This window comes from Prosopis cineraria, unplaced genomic scaffold (assembly GCF_029017545.1).
Source record: "Prosopis cineraria cultivar Desert tree isolate PC_DT_omini unplaced genomic scaffold, ASM2901754v1 PC1, whole genome shotgun sequence".
In the NCBI taxonomy this organism is placed as follows: domain Eukaryota; kingdom Viridiplantae; phylum Streptophyta; class Magnoliopsida; order Fabales; family Fabaceae; genus Prosopis; species Prosopis cineraria.
In genome coordinates this window covers 57,848,521-57,871,681 of record NW_026555332.1, presented here as the reverse complement: position 1 = coordinate 57,871,681, position 23,161 = coordinate 57,848,521, and the positions used below count along the sequence as shown (strand labels likewise).

The following is a 23,161-nucleotide window of genomic DNA, read 5'->3' as shown; positions in this document are numbered from 1 at the left end:
TAATATTAAAAATTGAACGGCCTGGATTTGATCGGCTCTGGGACTCAGTTCAATCCAAGAATGAACGACAGTGCACGTGTAATTGCCAAAGCATCGCCGTAAATTACTAGAACTATCTATGTCAGTCGCCTTCGGCTGAAATTAGAACCCCCTCCTCGTCTCTTGCAAACCGACAGCTCGCAGAGACGCGGAAGCACTCAAGCCTGGACACCACAGATCCCAGCGACGCCTCCGCTTCACCCAGTTTCTGCTCAGGTACGAGTCCTTTTGTCACCTTCTACATCTGTCACATATAATAGTTTGCTTGATTTCATGACTCATTTTTCAGCCGTTTCCTCTGCTGTCCAAACCCTAAATGATGGGGTACGTAATGATTCACGTTCATGTGCCGTTATTTCTGATATGATTTCTTGTCTTTCTTTAATCGCATTATCGCTTTTTCCGAAAGATTTGTTTCTCTGGGACGAGCATTCGAAGTAAAGTTCATCTCACCAAGTGGCAGGAGTCTGCGCAGTTGAGTAGGAGGAATTGAATGGTCTAAGCTGTCTTGAACGCTAATAATTCCCTTACAAACAGGAACAGTTATGGAAATACTTAGTTGCTAACCTCCTAATTTTCCACGTAATATTTGAACTGCTGTTAAATTCGATTTCCATAATGTTTGGTTGTTCCGCACTTTTGCGGAGTCACAATCTTTTATTGATCATGCCTTCTTTTCTCTTTCCCTTCCATCTGAAATTTCAGTTTGTCATTAATTTCTTTCTAATTTTCTTCACCACTCGTGTTTTTATAGCTAACGGTGAATTTTATATATATATATATATATACTGGGTTGTATTATGATGTGGAAACCTATGTGCCTCAATTTTCTTGATATAAAAAATACACAAAATAAAACAAATTTAACTTTTGATGACTGTTCAGAAAAAAAAAAATGAGTGGCCGTTCAAGTCGCACCATCTATGTTGGCAATCTTCCCGGTGATATTCGCTTGAGAGAAGTAGAGGATCTTTTTTACAAGGTATATCATGTACTTTTCATGTCCTGGAAAATACTGTGTTGTTTTTTTTTTGTTATGTTCATTAATTTACATATCTTTCGCTTTGAAATGTTCCCTTTCACTATACTGTTAGAATATTTTTTCCTTCTTTCTTTGAAGTTATGAAATTTTAGTTTTTTAAAGCTCATACATATTCTTGCTGAATCTTTTTCAATCTTAGCATAGTGAAATGGACATGTTATGTTGAATTAGTAATATTCCTAAGTACCAATGTTCTTTCCCCATTCTTTCTAAATATTTGGTAGTATTAATGTTGAATATATTCTCTAATTATTGTCTTCATCATCTGATTGTAGTATGGTCCCATTGTTGACATTGATTTAAAAATCCCTCCACGGCCACCTGGTTATGCTTTTGTTGAGGTATGTTTGGAATCCAAGATATAAGGAGATGACAAAGTATTTTGCAAGTTTTTCCCACCCTTATTCTTACATATATTGAATGTGTTATGTTGCAGTTTGAAGATCCTCGTGATGCTGAAGATGCAATTCATTATCGAGATGGATACAATTTTGATGGTTTTCGTTTACGAGTTAGTGACATATGCACTTTCCTTTATTTTTGCTACTGTATATGCTACACGAAGGCACTTGCTAACTTTGGTGTATCTGTCACTATAGGTTGAGCTGGCACATGGTGGGCGGGGATCTTCATCATCAGCAGACCGCTACAGTAGTTATAGCTCTAGGGGTGGTAGCTATGGAATTTCCAGGCGATCTGACTATCGCGGTACTTGTTATCTGATATAACATTTTTGGTTTTTTATGAGTTTAAGCTAACTTTAATTTTGCTTCTGTTTTATATGATATAAGAAGAACGTTTTTGATGATCTTTTGTTTTCTTATTGAAGTTATGGTTACTGGGTTACCTACTTCTGCTTCTTGGCAAGACTTGAAGGTCTGATTGGTTCTTTCTTCTCAATATCGATTATCAGTTGTCAAATGTTCTGTTTGACATATGATTTATGCCTTTGGCATGAATGTATTATGTTTACTGATTCTGAGTGTTCAATATTTAGGATCACATGCGCAGAGCTGGTGATGTGTGTTTCTCTCAAGTCTTCCGTGAACGTGGCAGTAAGTGGAATAAAATAGACTGTATTTCACATGCAGCTTTAGTTGTTAAGTGTTTTTTTAATTAGCTAGTAAGAACAAGGATATTCTGTTTCCTGAAAAGATATTTTCCGTCAAGCAGCTTTGCTTATAAGAAGACCTTTTTCAGTGGGTTTCGGCTTGTATTGGTAGCCATTGAGAATAATGCGAGAATGGAATGTGCCAAGTGCTAAAAATTAATTAGTCTTTACAGTGTTTTTTTGGAGAGGCTGTGGGCATGTTTGCTTAAGCTTAAAAACAGTTATTTGTAGATTGCCTAAAAAAGTTGTTCTGTTGTTTAGAGATTTTTATGAAATGCAGAAGCAATATTGCGTTTGATTATCATCATAATAAGCACTTTTTACTGTCACAATGCTTTTCAGAATGATTAGAACCTACTGAAAGTAACTTCACAATGTTTTTACTTCACTTTCTAGATTCTGATTATTGTTAAAAGCTTGAACAAACAGGAGCTATATTTTCTTGTAATGTCAGTTCTGATTGATGCAAGTAGGTGACTTAGTATACTATAACTCATAATCATGCTGAACCTGACTTGGTAAAAATTAGGTCCCAAAAGGTAGCCTGAAATAATAACCATTACCGTGCATTGTAACTCTTTGTCACTTATGCCAGAGACAATTTTCTTCTTCTTCTTTTTTGATGGAATGATTTTTTTTTTTTTTTCAGAATACATTTCTTAGACTTTTGTGGAACTTTGTGCAGGTATGACTGGGATAGTGGATTATACAAACTATGATGATATGAAATATGCTGTAAGTGATCTGAATCTTAATGTCAGCATATTTTATAACGCTTCATATCTGACCTGCCCGTGCCCTGGAAGTTGAGTTTGTGATTGGTGTCTTTATCATTGATGGCATAGGCTTCATTACTATTTGCAATTTTTTAACAGATCCGGAAGCTTGATGACTCAGAATTCCGTAATGCCTTCTCTCGTGCATATATACGGGTATGTGATGACTATTTTTTTTTTTTTTTGTGCACGTGCGCTCCCTGACTGGCTTGTAAGTTTGTTGGCACGTTCTAGACTACCGATCTGCAATGGCAAGGAGAAGAATGATTATATTCTTGAGTAAAAATATGTGATGTTTGTATATTTGTTTTCAATCACTTATCTATCTCGGTGTTTTAGGTGAGGGAATATGATCGGCGAAGTTATTCTAGGAGTCCTAGCCGTGATTCAAGGAGAAGCTATTCTAGAAGTCGCAGCCCTTACATGACGCGAAGTCAAAGTCCTAGCTACAGTGACAGGAGCCAAAGGTCCATTTCATTTCATTGGAGACTTGAAGTATGATTTAGTCTATGCCCGGTAATCATGAATTTGAACTGATATTCTAGCTTTGCAGCTTGTCTGCACGAGCAAAACGTTCACGACGATCATTATCAAGGTCAGTTTTGAATTAGTTCGACAAGTGTGCAGTTTTATTGATGGGTTGCTAATTTCCACATCAACTTATTAGATATTTGGAATGATTTTTGAATATTTGAATTTTGATTGGACCCTTTTGTTCAGAAAATAAAGGAGGAGTAGGGGACTCTTAAATGATAATCATAGGTTTATTAAATTACTGCTTATAAATTTTAAACTGCCAACAAGTTTTAGTTATTCCCCCCCCCCATTGACTGGCGCAGCCCTTACTCATAGAGGCTGAATTTTTTAATCAATCAAAGGTGTGATGCAGTATGGCAGGCAGCTGCATCATTTATTGTTATCATGAAGTATTTCCCCTCATCATTTATATTAAATGGACGGACTTGCTCGGACCTTTTTTTTCCAGCGAGGAATGTTTGGTTGCTTTAATCATCGTTTGCCTATTTGGTGTTGTATCGTGTCTATCTCTTTGATAGAAGATTGGCAGTCTGAAGTGCTGCATTTGGAGCTTTGCTATTAGGTGTCCCCTCTCCCATTGAGGAGAGATATGCAGAGTTCTTTCACGGCTTTATTGCACATAGTCGAGGGTTTCACTTATTGTTGTTGTCATTATTTTGTAATTTGAGTGGCAGCGTGTTATCAGGGTCTTATGTTGTCAATAGCATATGTGGAGTCTCCCTGTCTTCTTTCTTTAAGTTGAAGTTGAGGGAATATTTCATTTCCTCGTAATTGTCTGAAAGTGAATACTGTAATTCCGTCCATTCTATCTCGTAAAACCTAGTGTCTCATGGGCATATCTGCACAATTCTTCATTTGTGCGAAGGTGATGGGGGGATTACAGTGGGTCACCAGGTTGAGCGCAGGCTATACAATGTTCAATAGGGTTGACTTGTTTGTTTGCTAGATGTGGAATTTTGCAGTGACCTGGGGACTGCATGTTAGGATCTTGATGGCATGCGGTGCTCAAATGCTTGCAACTTTTTTGGTCGAGGTAATGCTGTTTTATTGATGAGCACCTCTGAACACCCTAATGCTGTGACAATTGATACAGTAATGATATGTTGATGTTAGGCACGGTGTGCCACTGTTGTAGACTGGATGAACGTAGATGGATGAATTGCAATCTAAAAAAGCTGGATCACTGTGAACTAAGCGCTATTGGTACTAACCATAGCAAATCAGCATTCTTTCAATCCAAAAACTGCTTCAACATAACTCGTGCTCTTGATTCTTGGATTGATCTTGTCCTTTCTTTAGGATTTCTCTTATTGTGCTGGCTTTGTCTATATATCTGCTCCTTAACAAGGAATCATGCACTGCTGGGAATGAGTTGTGTAGCAATTGTTGAGACTAAAAATATGAGACACTGTGCTCAAATACTTTTTCACTTGGTTGCTGCGTGGGACCTGTGGTAGATCAATTTCTTTCCCTTTGTTATGGAAACGCTGATGTGAAACTGGTATTGGGCTTGAGGAACAAACGTTTTGGTGGGTTATTCTGGATATTAAGTGGGTTTGTTTGTTCAAAATTTTGCAGATCTCGGTCAAGATCTAGATCACCAAATTCATCTGTAAGTGTTCCTTTTTTGGCCTGCAATATGTTATTGGTCTTAAAAGGAGTGGAGCGAACATTTATGACTACTAGATTTGATTGACATTTTGCATTAACTTGAATTCCTTCGGCCAACCAATAACCTGGGAGGAAAAAGGGGAGAGAATGAGAAACACATTATAGTGGGTGGTAACTTTGTAACATATTTATGTTAACACGAACTCATTCTGTGACATAGTTTATACGTTGTCCTGTTCTACTGTGCAGTCTCCACCTCACAAGAGTCGCAGTCCTAGCCGAAGTCCTAGAAGCATTTCAAAATCTCGTTCACCTTCAGTATGCTTATTACCCTCGAGCCACTATAGTCTTTTAGTTGATTAGCAATCCTAATTTCTGCTTTTGTAATTTGTGTGGAGGTCTCCTGACGATGTACGTGTATTTGGCAGGTGAGATCTGAGCGTAGCAGATCTGTTGAATCCGGAGATCGTTGACTCATTAATGAGCACACTATCTGTAATGCTTCTGTTAATTGATAGATGGAACACTAGGCTACCTGAGATTCATTTGTAGAATCCATTGGTTATAACGAACAATATTAAATTGAGAGGTGAAAAACATCAGGACACTCGATAGGTGCCGGTACTCACGCTATTATGCTTGGGCTGTGGTACGTTGACTTGGATGGACAGTTAGTATTGTACCTGTGATTTTGGCATGTGTAGTTTTTGTGGTACCAAGCGATGCTTAGGGTCTAAGCACTGGATTTTGGTAGTTATGTTAATGGGATTCAATGGAAACTGTCAAGATCTGGGTAAAGGTGTGCCATTTGATTATATGACCCAGCTGCGCTGCTTTTGATGGAAGAGCCAGTGATTCTGTTGCTGAGAACATCGAAATCATTTGACGAGATTATTTTATGTATGGCTTCATAATTTTGGTTTGTCTCAGATCACTAGTGTCGGGTTTATAACCTTAAATGACAAAACTAGTGTCGCGGTTTTCAAGTTCAATATAATTTGATTCTCTTAATTGTGATCTATGAAGGATTTATATAATTTTGTTTTGATTTTTAATACAAGATACTTCAAAGCAGCAGTTATGTAACTGTGCGTTGATTTTTTTTTTTTTTTAACTACATTCTGATTTTAGGGTCAGGTTTTATGGCCTTTAATTAGAATCATACATAAGATATTGTAGCCGTGCAAATTATGTACTCACTGGTCTTCGATTACGAGCACTTGCCAGGGAATGGAGGTGAATAAGTGCCTTGACTTTTATATCAATACAGCTTTGGCATGAGCGTCCGTATCAAACATAAAAAGAAGAACACGAACGTTCAAGCGCATCTGCTCTGGCTGATTGTCGCTTGAGAAAAAACTTCCCCCGTTAGGTTTTTGGCCCATGAGAAGCCATCAAAGTGTTAGATTTCACATTAGAGGGGCTTAGGGAGGGTCTTGGTTATATAAACAGATGTGCTGCATATTTTAATAGGTTAGCCTTTTGAGGAGAGAGTAATAGTCTCATGATAAAGTAGTATCAGAGTCAGAATCGAGCTTGCTCAGTTGATGGGCCCCTCTGGTGGGCCACCCGTGATGGGGATGTCACAGATTAGTCAAGGGAGTTGTCAGATTTCACATTAGAGGGACTTGGGGAGGATCTTGGCTATATGGGTGGGTGCACTGTATGTCCTAATAGGTTAGCCTTTCGAGAAGAGAGTAATGGTCCCGTGACATAAGTCTTACTTTATACCCTTAAAGGCAAGGGAACAAGGGCAGGCTGTGTGGTTGCCAGAAAATTTCAGAGCCAGTCAGAGCGCTGTCTACCATTACAATAGGCCGAACACCAAATCATTATGAAGGTTCCTCAATTATGTTTAAATTTATCATTTTTGCCATAGTGGTAGCCTGCTTCACAACAAAAAGTACCTTTAAAGTACATCATCGATTTTGTCAAGGTAACCTGTCCGACCCATTCCTTAATCGAGAGCCACTGGACTTGGTATTCGAATCTCTATCAATGTGGTTCATTGACAATGAGGTCAAGCGATTTCTTTCCCAAGCATGGAAGCGACTATGTACATGGTTTTCTTCTTATTGAAAATTGTGTCCTGATGAACCAGGCGAGATGAAAAAGAAGCCATTTTGGTCTGATGACGAGGTTACTTGTCCTAATTGGGCTCATCCTCTATGGCTGTTTGATCCTCGAGTTCAAGAAGCAATACAGGTGCTTGCATGGCAGTTGTATTGCCTATGCTTTTGATGATAGGCCTAGAGAGCCCGACGAGCCTTAGCATTGCTTCCTGGTTGATACACAAGAGCTACCAGCTCTTGTAACAGAGCTCCATAATTCAGGAATACAATGTCAATCTTTGACCGGAGTACATTTTGTGAGCAATAATAAGTAAAATCATAGTTTGAATCGTGTTCAAAGATAATATCCTTAAGATTTATTTTGTCACATTGAGTTGATCAGCGATAGTTCCTTAAAATTAAACAGACTCTTTCTACAAAAAGCAGGGATATTAAACAACAAAAATTCACATAATAAGCTCAAGTAATAGCACATATGAAACAGTGTGATAAGAGAGAAGTCTGAAAACTCAAAGGCTTTTCTTGAACCTATGGCAAGTACTGCTTTTTATAGGTAGAGACATCAAAAAATTGGGCAATAAAACTACATTAATAACAATAAAAAGTCCATTATAAAAATAGAGAGGTTGGATAAATATTTTTAAGTAGGAGGTTATGGTAATTAATATTAGTAATTTATAAATAACTCATTTTAAAATATTTAAAATATTTTATAATATCCAACAATCCTTACATATTTTAAAATGAAGGAAAAAATTCTTGAAAAACTATTTTATACAAATAATTTTGTAACTCCGCAAAATATTTTTTTAAAATTTCAAAAAATTGCTTAATACCACAACTGGTTTGCACAATCATATGCAAGGGCTCATTTCTCTTTTAAGTCTATTTACTAGCCCATGTCCACACCTTAGTTTACATGCACAAGGGCCTACATTCATTTAAGTAACATGAGACTTTCTTTTTTGATACAATTATAATAATTCTCCACATATGTCAAAAGGATCGGTATCATTTGAGTTATTCACATGGAATATAACCATTTTAAATCTGGTGAAACTATGTTTCTATAAATCAGACCTAAATTAATAAAACTTAGTATACAAAAATGTCAGTGAGACTATGTTTCTAAAAACTAACAAATTTTAAGCGTATATTAAAAGTTTTAACAAATGCTCTAGAAATTTTGCCATAAACTCATAACAGCGGCCTCATTCCACATTTGTATAGGTATTTTCATCAAGTGTATTTATAATGAATACACCATCCATAAGGATTAGGAAAAACAATAAGAGCTTTCGCTAAGTTTTCGATCAATGCATCCTAATACTTTCTCAAGCCATAGGAAGGAATAAAAAAGTTTAGTGCTAGCATAACTAACAAATGACTTATTCTTACTCATTGAACGTTCTTTATGAGATCTCTAATTACAAAAGTTGGATTGACATTACCATTAATTTTAAAGTGGCTCAAGTCCCATTTCCCTCAACATTTAAATAATTAAATTCTTCCTTAGAGGCTAGTTAACAGATCTTTCAAATTTATATCTAATATCACATAATTGATTAGATAACTCCCTTTTTTAACATATGTAATTGTATCTCAAATGGTGTTTACGTACCATTATTCTCTTTGATTAATTTCATTTGGCAATTACACAAATCATCGACATAGCATGTGTCATTTTTACTTTCAATACAATATTTATTAAGAAGTTTCTCAATTATTTAGCATCATTATTAGCTAACTTCAGAGTAATAAACTCTAATTCACATGATATTTTATTTGGCTATCAATAGATTTTTTTCATCAGAATATAAAATTCGGTCAACCTCATTGTATTTTTTAATACAATGAAAATCCAACCATGCATAATACCAATATTTATGGCATCCCTTAAATACTCATTCATCTCATCTTGTTATGAGACTAAATGTTATGCTCAATCTTTGTGCAATATAGTTATATCATGGGATTAATATTGATCAATGCAACAAATTCTCAAAAATTTGTGTACACATATATTGAGTAACAAAATATATCATTTTTTGTTAAATAATATATTAGCATCATGAGAACTCATCAACACTAAGTGTTGATTTTACGCATCAAAATAATTGTTAAGAAGATCTCCAACAACCTAGCTTCCAATCCAATTTCAAATTAATGAACTAGGACTCCACTATGGTTCTATCATTATATTTTGATTTCATCATTATCGAGAGTGAATAATCACTGATGAATTTTCTCATACAATTTTATAATTTAGTTAACATCATGTCTCTTATATAATAGGAATCCACTAGTCATAATATCATAATTCAAAAAATATTTAATTTATCTAATAGGATCATAACACTCATGTAAATAAATCATTATCCACAATAATCAATATTTATGCCAAGATAAATAAGTCATGCACTTACATTTGACAACGCTTGTTTCAAGTTAAGCCACAAAAATTCCATAATTAACAATTTTTGCTTTCATGAAAATAATAGCCTCCTCTTAATTAATTTTCTTCTCTAAATCACAACACAAAATAATATCTTGGCATTTATAAAATGAGGTTAATATTTTGGTACCACATATTCAGTAAAGAAAAATAACTTTTTCCAAAATGCTCCACACATTAAGTACCCCACACTTTGAAATATTTCAATTATATGAAAAATATTTTCATACCTTAACAACAATGATTCTAATTAAATTATAATTAACACATGCAGACATCACCCACAATTTAAATATTAGTATGTGAATGAAAAAAGAAGACATTTTCCAGCAACGTCCATAAAACAGTGCAAGATTGTAGACACCATATCATTTTTTTTAAAAAAAATATCACACACCATAAATTTAGCATAGTAAGTAGATTACTCTAAACTTATCCCAATAAAGCTATATGACATACTTACGCCGATATGAGATATTTCTCAACCATTGAATAAAACCAGGGTCAATTTCATGTCCAATGGGGTAATATTATGATATTTAAATCACCAAAGCATACAATGGGTTAATGCTATGTTTAAAAATTGATGTCTCATCTCCTCATCATTTGTATAACATCCACTTAAAAAACATGTCTAGTTTTGATTTAACCAAACACCCATATAATTAAAAAAAGGAACATATAAAGGCTCATAATATTTTTATTTCATCGATGCACCAACTATAATCTCTGAAGACAGCTCATGCGTTTAGGATATTTCTAGCCCAACAAAAACAGTTTAAATTTCAGACTTGTCATTAACCAATATTTACATTCAACGAATTCAACAATAATGACATATGAACGGATGTCAATTCAATCCTCCTTTTTTCCTTTAAGAACCCATTAATTTATAATGGAAGTAATGCATCATTGTAGCAATGCAGTAAAGTGGCTTCAATGTGTATAAAAATTATGCATCAAATGGGAAAAAACTTGCCAAACATATTCAATTTGTAGCCTATATATAGCTTCACAAAATCCCAAAAAAATATTCTCAGCAAAATAACTCACATTAAAACATTAAAAGCCTCTATGACAGCTATACTTAATCTCCTATATGTGAGTTTCGAAAATTTACTAGAATTGAGGGTGGCGAGAGAGATAGGAGAATGACATCTTTGGTTTTTCACTATTGGAAGAAGCATGTGAATGAAGCTTAGAAGTTAGAGTGAGTAAATTTATTTTACAAGAAAAAATGGATTTTATTTACGGAAAAATTCAGATTTAAAAAGCGCAAATATAAAAAATCGGCGGGCTGGGTTGGAATCCAGAAAAACAAACCTTTTCAATGCGAACCCTAACTGAAATCTGCGGGCCGGCCTGTTTTCTTAACTCTGACCTAACCCAATATAAATCAAAACCTTGATTTTTTCCCCCCTTCCTGTGGAGTCTTTGAAGCCGCCAATCTTCCCCTTTGGCTGCTCTATTCGGTGTTGGCGAGCGGTAACGCTTTCTGTGTTTTTTCTTGCTTGATTTCGTTGATATTGACTGAATTATGGAACCTTTTATTTCATTTCTCCTTACGCCTTCTTTGATTTCGTTGATATTGACTGAATTATGGAACCTTTTATTTCATTTCTCCTTACGCGAAGCTCATCATGAGGTCTTAGTTTTCTGGATTTAAACACTAGATTTGTGATAATGAGAACCTGCTTGCTTCACCTTCTGTCCAATTTGAAATAGATTCCAGATATTAATCAGACGGACAAAGCGTTTTCGCCCTTATTTCCGTCCAATTTAACATTGTTGGGAACTTTATATAGCTCCTGTCTTCTGATCCTGTATGCTACATTATAAAAATTAATAGGGCAAATGTTTCCCTGCAAAAAAAGTTATGCACTTGTATGCTTCTCTATATATATTTTGCATTCTGGCTTGCGCGGATAAGTAGAACAGTCTTATGAAGAAAAAAATAAAAGAAATTGGTAGCATTGTCACCCGAGGTTGAAGCAAGAATATTTAAACTTGATGACCGTGCCCCCGAGTTCAAAGAGTGTGCCATATAAATGCAGAAAACTTTACGCTGATTTTTTTTTATTTAGTATTTTTTAAAAAAAAATTGCTTTATTGTGAGGGGTGCAGAAGTCCCAAAGAAAAAATGAGTCGAGGAGGTGCAGCTGCTCCCAAGGGGAAAAAGAAGGGGGCTACTTTCACCATTGATTGTTCCAAGCCAGTGGAGGACAAGATCATGGACATTGCATCTCTGGAAAAATTTCTTCAAGAGAGGATTAAAGTCGGCGGCAAGGCTGGTGCTCTTGGTGAATCTGTCACTGTTTCCCGTGACAAGAACAAGATTACTGTTGCCTCTGACAGTAACTTTTCTAAGCGGTAGTTTAATTTACTTCAACCATATTCATAACGTTAAATTTTAAAATTGAAAACTGATTGTGCAGTTTCATTCTTAACCCTTAGCTCATACAAGGACTCGTGCAGAGATAACTCTTAGTTTCATATTTGTATTGTCCAATGGGAATTAGACCTGCATTCATTCAATCAGTTGATTTCAAACAAACCTTTGATTGTCAGAATGTGATATGCAAGCTCTTATATTAGCCCTTGGGCAAGATCTACTTGTTGTAGTGTCATGTCTTGAATCTCGGACTATCTCATTGCTTTTATGTGATAAGTTTACGTTCATTGTTTGGTGTGGATAATGAATTGGCATGAAAATTTGGGGTTTTATTATTATTCATTGTTGTTTGGGAGTATAAAGGCATGCACGCTGAATTGATGACGCATCCAGTTGTGCAGCTTAGCTTGCTCCATTGACCTGTGATTCAATGTTTTGCCATTAAAAGTTCAGTTTGCACTGGCTTTTTGTGCTGTGAATTGTGTTCTCTTGAACATGGAAGTTCAGCCTGTGTTTCTGATTACTCTATTGCTTGTTTTCGATGGTTCAAATTGGAAAATATTGGTGACTGATTAGAATAGACAGATTGTGTTCATATATGCATACTGAGCCACTCTAACCTCAACATTCGGAAAAATAGTCTTTGAAGTTTTGTATACAAAAGTACATGTTGGTTTCCATGAAATTGGTTCCGCACTTTCTCTAACGCTTCTCTTTCCATATATGATTCCAGGTACTTGAAGTACTTGACAAAGAAATATTTAAAGAAGCACAATGTGAGGGACTGGCTTAGAGTGATTGCTTCTAACAAGGATAGAAGTGTTTATGAACTAAGATACTTCAACATTGCTGAGAACGAGGGAGAGGATGAAGATTGATCAAATTGATCAGCTTATTCACATATGAATCTTTTAGTTTTCCATTTTGTATTGCTTAAAATATGTTGCTTTCTTTCCATCAGGTGCAACTTAACATTCATGTTTATTGAAAGTTTTGCAATTGCCATTGATATTTAATTGGAAAGAGTTCTCTTATAATTTTTGTCAGACTGCCATATTTAACACAGATTGACTGCATCGTGCTGGTTTCCATGGTTATCAATGTGTGCTTGCAACTTTGCAGCATATTAAATGACCTCGTCTTGTTGCCTTGTGGCAGTTCTTTAATATGCTGCTCATGGAAGTTGCCCTGGGATTTACCATAGAAGCGTTGAAAAGGAAAAATCAATGTTTTTGCTGATATTTAATGTGATTCATGTTTGTCTGGAAAATGAGGGAGGGACGGAAGTTTGTCGAAAGATAACTCCACCTGAACGCGATATGAAAAAAACTCCTAAGGCTATGTTTGGATTACATCTCAACTTAGATTGGGGTGGTCCAAACCTAGGTTGGATTTAAAAGCTCATTTGATCTTGTTAGGATTAGGAAAAAGTAAACGAGTGTCCAAGGGTGAACGAGCGTTTTCATTGTAGCCACTTGAGGGAGCTTTCAAACGAGTGTTCAAATTTGGTGGTGCACCTTGGCAGCATTTAATTTCTCTCTTCATTTACCTTTGCCTAATCTGTGTGCTTTGCCTTCACTCTTCAACCGTTCATGAGTGCCTTCATGAGAGCTCTTCACCTCCTCCTCATCGGCGCAGATCTGACCGGAGATTGTGCTCACTGCCATTGTTGTTGTTTGATCTTCTGTCGACTGTGTTGCTCGGGCATCGTGTCTCTGTTTGCTCGCTGTTGTAGCAGCGGTGGATATTGTGTCAGTCTCTCTACTCTTCCTTACCCGCTAGCTTGACACTCATCTTGCCTCTGTATTGAAGAAGTCACTGGTTGTTGCTGTCTGTGGAGCAGGAGAATTGATCCAATGGTGGAAGGTGAGGGTGTGGTGTCGTGGTTGTAGTAGTTCGGTGAACATAACAATCTTATTGAAGTGAACTTTAGCAGTAGCTGAGTTCATCAAGGGATGAGGAGATGGGGGGGGGGGGGGAATCAGTGAACATCTTTCATTGCTTTTATTTATTAGCTAGTTCTCCCAGCAGCTGTACAACCCCAGCACCTTCTAACCTTGCATAAATTGTATAACTTAGGTGATGTTTGGTACATTAGAATTGGGTCCAAGAGAAATGGAATTGGAATCATGTTTTCACTTGTTTGGTATGCATGAATCCAATTCCTTATGGATTCCAATTCAACCAAAATACGTAGAATTCAATTCCATCTTCATCATGATGGAATTGCTACAATTCCATGGAATTGTCATAAGTGCCCCACATACACACTCTATCATGATGGTTGAGTTTTTTATTTTTTTTATAAGGGCATTTTGGTCTTTATCTATTTTAAATACATATATTTATTAATATTATATTCAGATTCCATCTTCATACCAAACATACATTTATAACTCAATTCTATTCTGATTTCAATTTCGATTCCAATTCCAATTTCGATTTCGATTCCATCAAAAACTCTTCCATCATACCAAACGAGGCCTTAGAGAAAGTATTCACCTTGCGATTCCACCTTATTTCTTCCTTGAACGATGCTCAAGCCACGTATGCCATTTGCAGAGCTATTCTTCGGTCAACTCCAAATCCTCCTCAAATCATAAATTGTTTAAGATATATTAATTTATTTATATTTTTATAATTTATAAATATCAATGTTTTTAATTTTAATTTTAAGTTTAATATTTTTTAAGAAGATCAAATTTGACTATTTCTTAAATTTTAATTATATCTAGACTATAATTTATCATTTCATTCTTACTCTTTTCAAAAGTTATGATTTCCAAAATAATTAATTTATTTAGATGTTTTTTTGTCAAAAGAAAAATTTATTTTAGATATTTTAAGTCTACCTTTTAAAAAAATGAAATTTAAATTTTATGATTTTTTTTAAAGATAAAATTAGTCACGAAAATGTAGACAATAAAACTAAGAAAAAAGATACAATCATAGCCTCTATATTTTACGTTTGCTTTTAGTTTTTGTAATTTTTTTAATATTTTCAATTTCCATATTTTTAAAAAAACTAGGTCAAATTTTTTAATATTTTTAATCCCTATAAAAATTAAAAGTAAAATTTGATAAAATTATATGATTAAAAATTATGTTTTTCCTAAAACTAATATTCATTTTTGTCCTTATACATTTCAATGGGGTTTTGAATTAAATCATCTAAATAAATTTTAATATTAAAAAATAACAATTAAGGACTTCCTGAGGAGATTAATCTCAATTAAAAATCATAAAATTTTAAAATCTCAATTAAGGATCATGGAATAAAAAAAATATAGTTTGTCTTAAATGCCCCTAAGATCCACTAACATGAAGTGAGATTCACTAATATCATTTGTGGATTCACTAATCTAACTTGAGGAAAATTATTAATGTATATTGTGAAAACATAAAATTTTATTTGAGAATCGATTGTTTAATAAAAAGAGTCACTTAAAAATTCACCAACTCAACGTAAGAAAATTTCTAACGTATATTATGAAAAAATAAAACCTCATTTAAGAATTAATTTTTTTTAAAAAAAAGTAACTTGTTTAAATTGAGATCCATTAATGTGTGGTGAAATTCACTAACACCATCTAAAAATTTACTAACCCAACGTGAAAAAATTGTCTAACTTACATTGTAAAAATAATATAATTGAGTTTTTTTTTTCAGGGGCATTTTAGACAAAATACATTTTTTTTATCCCAATGGTTTTTAATTGGGATTGTAAAATTTTATAGTCCTTAATTGAAATTCATGTCCTTATTAAGTCCTCAATTGTCATTTTCCCTCTAATTTATCTGATTTCTTGAAAAAAAAAGAAAATCCAAACATAAATAACTTTATAGTGACAAACGTTAACTGTTCCGTAACTTGGTGCCTGTGATCTGTCTCATGGAAGTATCTCTGCAATCTCTCAGGTACCGAGCCTCTTCAGGGCTTGCCCTAGTTTGGTCCGATAACTCTGCTTTTCCCCAGCCAAGAGCATTTAAAACATAGAGCATTTCTTCTGTGTTTTTATTCAGGAATCCTAGTGGTCAAGGTAATCATGTTTCGATCTTTTTAGGAGCTCTCATCGAATATTTGATTAGTCCTCCCCTCCCTCACCACCCCACACTCCCGCCAATCACCCCCCCCAACCACAGAGAGAGAGAGAGAGAGAGAGAGTCTCTCTCTTTTTTCTCCGCTTTCCATTTGCAAGACACCAAGCTTCTTCGACTCCGTCCCTTCACTGACAATGCAAGTACACGATACGTGCATTTAATCCATTTCGGGAATCCAGTTTACGTTTCGTTTCCCCTTTTTCCTTTTTTTGGCTCAATTAGTCTCTACACGCTTCTTGTACAAGTAAAATCAGATATTAAAATCCGTCCAAAAAAAATCAGATATTAAAGTATGCGGAAGTTACAGCTTAAATAAATTCACATAATAATATTTTATATATAAAAGGAAATGCCTAAAACTCACTAAAAATTTTTCGGGCCGAACAAAAAATACACTAAATATCTTACTACTTACAGCTGACTCTGCTCGAATAAATTAATATACTGTGTCCGTTGATTTCATCTGCAGCGTTGCTTTGATACTCGTGTATTGCGTGTTGGGGCGTGATAATTTATTCCATGTGATTTCCCTTCGTATATCTGAGTAAAGCATTGCTTGCATTTCAAGGTTCCCCCAGTAGGGCAGCAGGGCCTTCCATTCCTGTCTCCTCCAAGGACGCTTCAATTCCCAACACTGCCAGTTCCTCTTTGATGCAAAAGAGCTTCCTTATCTGCAAAGCTAAAACGAGACACAGCATGACATAGAGCAGAGCCCCCCACTTTCTTAGGCGAACTCGTACCTCCTCCCCTCCTCCTCTTGATTTTTCAAACCTCTTTTCTTCTCTCCTCCCATCATCCTCACGCCATCTTGATCGTACCCCTCTTCTGACATCCTCTTCTGCTTCAATCAATCCTCTCTAATTGCCTCCATAATGCAGAGACATATTTAAGGCCAAGTACTCTTTCTTTCATTTTCATTACATCATCTTCCTGTCAGATTTTATAGTTAGTCAAGCACTTCAAACGCTCTAGTCAAAAACTGCTCCGCCCTTAATTTACTTTCACATCTTTCCTCCTAATTCCTTCTTTCCTTTTCACTCCCTTTTATCTTCCTCTTTCTTCGTCAAAATCTCCACTTCCTTTTGTAGAGCCAAAAGCTATCCATCCATCCAAGCATGCTTCGTCGCTTATGTAACACATACATGCATGATATGCCAAAGAAAATTAACTAAATGGTTAATCATCCAGTCTATTGAAAAGCGCGCTCGCATTATTAAAACGTGACCGAGGGGGGAAAAGGAGAGTTCCGTGAAAATGGAGTGTAAAGGGGGGGGGGGGAGAAAGATTGTCAACTCTTTCCTTCAAGGGAAGGGTTCTTACATTTCCGTATGGCTTCTTTACTTGTGAGGATTGCTCGCTTGAAGTGCTGTCTCCCTTCTGGGAGCAACAATATATTATATAACATTACCTTGCTGGCGTCAGAAAAATAAGATTCACTGATTCGCTTTCATTATGGACATATATAGGACGCTCACAATGCTTGCGTCATACTGTCATTTTTATAGTTAAACTCGAACGCGGAGGAGCCAGAGGTAGAAACAATGAAGTTTATTTGTATTCAAGTTGAAAACTTTGTCATCTCAGGGTGATTTAACAGTCACTTCCTCTTTGCCTGCATTGGCATTTTAATTTTTTGCATGATGTGCCTTTAATTTGTCTATAAAATCTAAACTACAGGGGGATAGGTGATGAATAATGATAGTAGTAGTACTGGTAATAAGCCTTGGTGAAGCCTAGAGAGTTGGTTAAGGAAAGTCTATTGAGCTGAGCATAAATCTTCTGTACTTTTTTTAAAAAAATTACACTGTCTGTACTATATTTACTTGTGTGCTGTGAGTTGTGCGCCTGTTACATGGTCCCACGAGCTTCTCGAACTAAATAAAAATAATGAAAATACATTGACTTTGTGGTGGTTCGTAACGGAGTCTCCGACAAAATGACAGTGTCTCTATCGGAATATGAACTGGAAATTTACTGTCCAGTTGCCACCAAAAACAAAAACAAAGCATTGGCCTCTCAAAGAATCCTCAGGGCTTCCGCAGTCTGGTTTAGACCCTCTCTGACCTTGACTCTGTGTCTTCCTTCTTCATTCCAAATCAGCCTGCAAAATATCCACTTCCATTGAAAAAAAGGCCCTGTTAATTTCTCGTGGTCGAAGAAAAAGAAAAGAAAAGGCCTATTAATTTTTCCCCATGATGCTTTTCTCTCTTTCTCTAGCTCACACTATGCATGCAATATAATGCAGCATTCCACCCTCCGCTTCCTTTCCTAAAACCAAAAAAAAAAAAAAAACTTACTGGACAGGAATGAGGACAGAGCTAGGGGAACCAAGCAGAGAAAATGAAAACCTTGCTGAGGTATGTAATTACCCACCAAATAGCAGAGATACACAAGAACGAGACAGGAAAATCGTGTTGGAGAAGGGGAGCACGTGCATCTTCTCACGAACACCAGCTAGAGCTGGCTTCGGCGGATATGTTGCACGTGCCCTGCTTCTCCAACAGGACCTACCCACCTGTGCAGCCACAGGGAACCTCCAGCCTGAGAGTGCTTGAGAAGCCGGAGCTCTAATATATATGCAGGTTGGATTGAGGGACAGAGAAGTGTCGCGCCCGAATCGCGATAATGATGAGTTGATTGTGATCTCTTCAAGAAAAGAAACTCCCACCAAAATTTTAAAAGATAATTTTAAAAATTTTTTAAAATATAAAATAATTTATGATAATTAAAATAAGGTTCAGAAGACGGTTGTATATGGAGATGGTATTAGACACTTTACGACATCCGTTTAAAAGAACAATTACCCTAAATTGATTGTGTAAAATTAATGACCTTTTAATAATATCTTAGTTATCATTTATCGCACATGAAAAATAAAGATAAAAAAATAAATTATTTATTTACATGAAAGGACTTGACCTAGGATTAAAATTTAAGGCCTACATATCCTGTGATAGGGATTAAAATCAATGTAGTTTGAAATATTATTATTTAGGTTTTCTTTTAAATGTTTATTAATTTATTTTATAAAGAGAAGATTATTTTGTGTTATATAATTATATTTATTTTTAAATAAAAATTGACATAATAATGTCCCTTTGGATAAAAGGAAAATAATCGATATTAAAACTTACGGTGATTTAGTAATACCTGCAGTGATTTAGTATTACTCACAGTTCGTTGGTTGACACTCTAAGTACACACGATGATTTAATATCGCTCATGCCAAACTCTAAAGGAATTTTCAAAGTGAATTTACTATAAAATAAATTAATTTTGAAACTTTAAATATAAAATTAAATACTTGCGATGACTTAGTGTCATTCATGGTATCTCATTTGATACTTTTAAAAATCTATGGTGATTTAATATCACTCATGGGATAACCTAAAATATGCTAAAGTTTTCATTATTTTATTAATAATGCATAAGAGAGGGAAATTTAATAAATATTGGAATCTGTGGTGATCTAGTATCACTCACAGTTCACTAATTAATGCTTTGATGTGTACGCGGTAATTTAGTATTACTCGTGACAAGCCTTAAAGAAAATTTCAAAGTTAATTTTTTTATAGAATAATTTAATTTTAAAATTTTAAATATAAAATTGGATACCTATAGTGATTTAGTATCATTCAAGGTATCATATTTGGTATTTTTAAAAAATTCACAGTGATTTAATATCACTTATGAAAAATTAATAAAGTTGTAATCATAAATTAATTTAAAAATCACACTTTGCTCCTCTTATTATTGACAATACCATGAAGTAGGAAGAGATTTAAAAAATTATATTCTCATCTTATTAACCTAAGTAAAAGCACAAGCATTTTTATCAATATATTTTATAATCAATAGCCATCAAAAGAATAAAAGAAAAGCAATTTCCATAATTTCTATGTCAGCAACCCCCATGACTTTTCTTCATCATTCAAGCGATCTTAATGGCCACACTTTCAGATTTTTATTTTGTAATAACAAAGAAACAAATCATACACAATATGTGAAACCTATGTCAGCTCCGCCCTTAATGAATTTCCATGTTAACCCGTACTTTGCAGCATTCATTTGAGCATAATAATTTATTGTTGAAGGAAGGAAAATGTAGGGGCTACTCATTAGAGATGAAAAACATAGATGGCACAAATGAAGAAGAATATATACGTATCATAACAATGCACTTGACAACTTATTATATGCTTTGCTTCATTGTCCCTTCGTCCATGTTTTTTCATTCCAAATTTTCCTCCATCCCTTCTCTCAAATCTCTTCTCGATCTCTAAGTGTTAATTAGGGTTCACTTACATAGAATCAAATAAAAAATGCAATTTCTATTTTGACTCTTTTTTATTATTTTAAATTTTAAATTTTTTTCTTAATTAGTTAAAAACAAATTTCAATCAAGGCATAATTTTCTCAAATTAAATTTCAAATATTTTAAATTTTCTTTTAAAAAAAGTTAACGTTAATGGAAACATAACTAAGGAAATTTGGGGTAAAAAAAATTATTGTTATTAGTATCACAAAAGCCCCTCCTTTTTTATTTCTTTATTTTATTTATTATATTTTTATTAATTTTTAATTTATGTTTGAAAACTTGAATAAAATACAGTGTTTACAAGAAGTGATAAGTGCGAGTTGAAGAAAATTTAAAACTTTGAGTCTGGAAGTGGACATTCTTTTGAGACTCGTCGGAGCGAAAGAAGCAACCTCTCGAGCTACTCTGCACTGTGCAACAGTTCGGAGTTATAAAGGGGCCATACCCGTCAATTAGAAGGGCATTGACTGTGGTTCTTCCCCCCCAATAATCCATAAATTTAATGCAATGCCATTTCATTAATTAGATGAAGTTGCTCACGCTTTGTATGCTACCAAGTTATTATATGATAAAATAAAAATGTAATGTGAAAGATGTTTGAGAAACTGGATGGTAGATTATGAAAAATCTGTGCATATATTTATTGTGTTATAATTAAGGAATGCTTGACAGTGAAGAAATATCTGTCCGTAAAAATATTGTGGTTATCGACAGTGAAGGGCACGTTCTTGGGGTGGAAAGTGGGAGTTGCAGGAGGGAGACTGATAGATGGGACCCTGAAATTGACGCGAACCAGTGAATCTTATTCTTGAGGGCTCTTCAACTGCGGGATAGAATCGAGATCCACACACATCTCGTTACGTATATAATGGTCAGATTTGTTGGTCACTTTTGTGCCGCCAAAATGCCAGCCCCTCCTCCCCGCTCTTTGTTCTAACTCAATTGGTGATGTCTGGTCAATGATAACTCTGAAGAAGACTATATACGTCACCCGCAGCTTCCAAAGAATCACCATTTTTCGCTCTTAAACACTAATGACTGCATGCATGTCTTCGTTTGAGAGAAAGATTAGGGTGCTCGAACCCTGTTAGTTACTTAACTTAGCTATCGTTTAATGTGGATCAAGCTTTTAATTGGCTTCATTATGATTATAATTGGCTGGAGAAATGATAAACGGCTTTTTGCAGTTCTTATTTAGCATTTTGGATTAAGTGAATGACATGTATCTATTTATTCAATGGGTATCTCGTGCTATGTGATAATAATTATTCAATTTAATGGAATGATTGTCAGAAATTTTGTCATCAATACTCATAGAGTACTAAATGTCTATTTTTTTGTGAGGATAAATATATGTAAGATGTGTTCTAATTATGAGAGTTATTATAAATTTTTAAATAAAAATATATCTTGATAATTTTGTGCTTTGATGAAATTTAATAATTATAATTGAAATCCTCGTTAAGTAAATGAATTTAAATAACTCGCTGGATCTAGATCGGATTATATCGGACAGCAGTCCAGTGTTCAGGTAAAACGCCCTTGAGCTATGTCGTGGACATCTGGGGAAAAGCCCATTTTAAAATGGTGTTGGGGTTAGAAACGATGCCCAAATTGTATGGGCCAGTTGATGGGAAGCCCATTAGACTACTTGAAAAGTGACAATTTGGGGTGGGGAAGGGATAAACACAACTAGGCGTCGAGTCTATTCTTTTAATGGAGATAGGCACTGGCCACCGGGCTCTTCCTCTAGTGGCGGACGTCCCTCTCGCCTCGTCTCAAGGAGCTATTTGTGGGGGTAAACATGAAACTAACACTAGCAAGACAAGAGGGAAGACAAAAGGACAAAAAAAAAAAAAACACACGTCAAGAGGAGAAAGCGACCGAATCGTTGCCTCTGTTTAACGCCATCTACTTTTACTGTATTTTAGGGTCGGATGGGGACCCCTTGATAGGAGAATATTGGTTCAGCTTATAATCGAGAGTAAATTATGAAACCTTCTTTCGGTTGTATTTAATATTTTATCATTATGGATCTTATCATGTTTATCTCGACATTCACGTAAAGATGGTGAACCACTAACCAAAAGAAGGAAAATGATGAACCCCTGCCACCACTTTATCTCGGGATTCACGTCTTTTCAGCCACAGCATCAGATTTAAAAGCATGTTTTTCTAAGCAGTTACAAGGAATATACGAATCGGAAAAAACTAATAGAATAAGAGCTGATACATGGAATGCGCATCGCCGAAGCAACCGAACCTGTATTGATGGTACTGGCCATGTCAAACAGCCAACATGCAAGTTTTCGCCATTTCTCAACTTGTGTATGTTCATTGTCTCAAAAACGCGGGCTTCATGCTTCCAACCGCATGTTACTGTTACTTTCTTTTGGGGCCGAACTGACGGCAAAACCTTCACTTTACACCTTCTAAATAACCAGTCTTTCTCATGCTTGCCTATCGCCTGTTGCTTTGAACCAGATTTCTCAAGACCTAAACTTTCCACTTTTTTAGAATTCATGCTCTCGAATAAGGGTAAATTTTAAAAGTTATTGCATTTTTTTTTTTAAGGTCATTCCAATAACTCTCTCATCTTATTTTAACAACACAATTAGAAGTGCCCTGTTTTTAGGGCGCGGGACGGAATGTGTGAATTTAATCCCATTTTAGTCACCCTGAGAAAGAGAGGAAGACAGTGTATCTGA

The 23,161-nt window shown here is 35.2% G+C and overlaps 2 protein-coding genes across 11 annotated transcripts; both read left to right on the top strand.

Moving 5' to 3' along the window:
- The first annotated feature begins 144 nt into the window (after positions 1 to 144).
- Positions 145 to 6,127, top strand: LOC129312037 (serine/arginine-rich splicing factor SR30). Of its 10 annotated transcripts, none has more exons than XM_054954593.1 (15): positions 145 to 255; positions 329 to 363; positions 925 to 1,021; positions 1,357 to 1,422; positions 1,518 to 1,592; positions 1,681 to 1,789; positions 1,911 to 1,957; positions 2,079 to 2,136; positions 2,878 to 2,927; positions 3,068 to 3,124; positions 3,308 to 3,435; positions 3,522 to 3,563; positions 5,084 to 5,117; positions 5,366 to 5,434; positions 5,545 to 6,127. In XM_054954593.1, exons 2-15 carry the CDS (start codon positions 356 to 358, stop codon positions 5,587 to 5,589), a joined length of 885 nt encoding a protein of 294 aa, XP_054810568.1. In that variant the 5' UTR covers positions 145 to 255; positions 329 to 355; the 3' UTR covers positions 5,590 to 6,127. The 10 variants fall into 10 exon arrangements, 3 of the variants coding, with proteins under 3 accessions (XP_054810568.1, XP_054810585.1, XP_054810576.1); XM_054954601.1 differs by having other exon boundaries at positions 163 to 255; positions 449 to 1,021; XR_008593443.1 differs by lacking the exons at positions 145 to 255; positions 329 to 363 and adding exons at positions 4,452 to 4,538; positions 4,619 to 4,708 and having other exon boundaries at positions 926 to 1,021; positions 4,805 to 5,117; positions 5,545 to 5,591.
- A 4,841-nt stretch (positions 6,128 to 10,968) lies between these two features.
- Positions 10,969 to 13,072, top strand: LOC129321799 (60S ribosomal protein L22-2-like). Its single transcript, XM_054967709.1, has 3 exons — positions 10,969 to 11,128; positions 11,768 to 12,013; positions 12,769 to 13,072. Exons 2-3 carry the CDS (start codon positions 11,784 to 11,786, stop codon positions 12,911 to 12,913), a joined length of 375 nt encoding a protein of 124 aa, XP_054823684.1. The 5' UTR covers positions 10,969 to 11,128; positions 11,768 to 11,783; the 3' UTR covers positions 12,914 to 13,072.
- Positions 13,073 to 23,161: the final 10,089 nt, after the last annotated feature.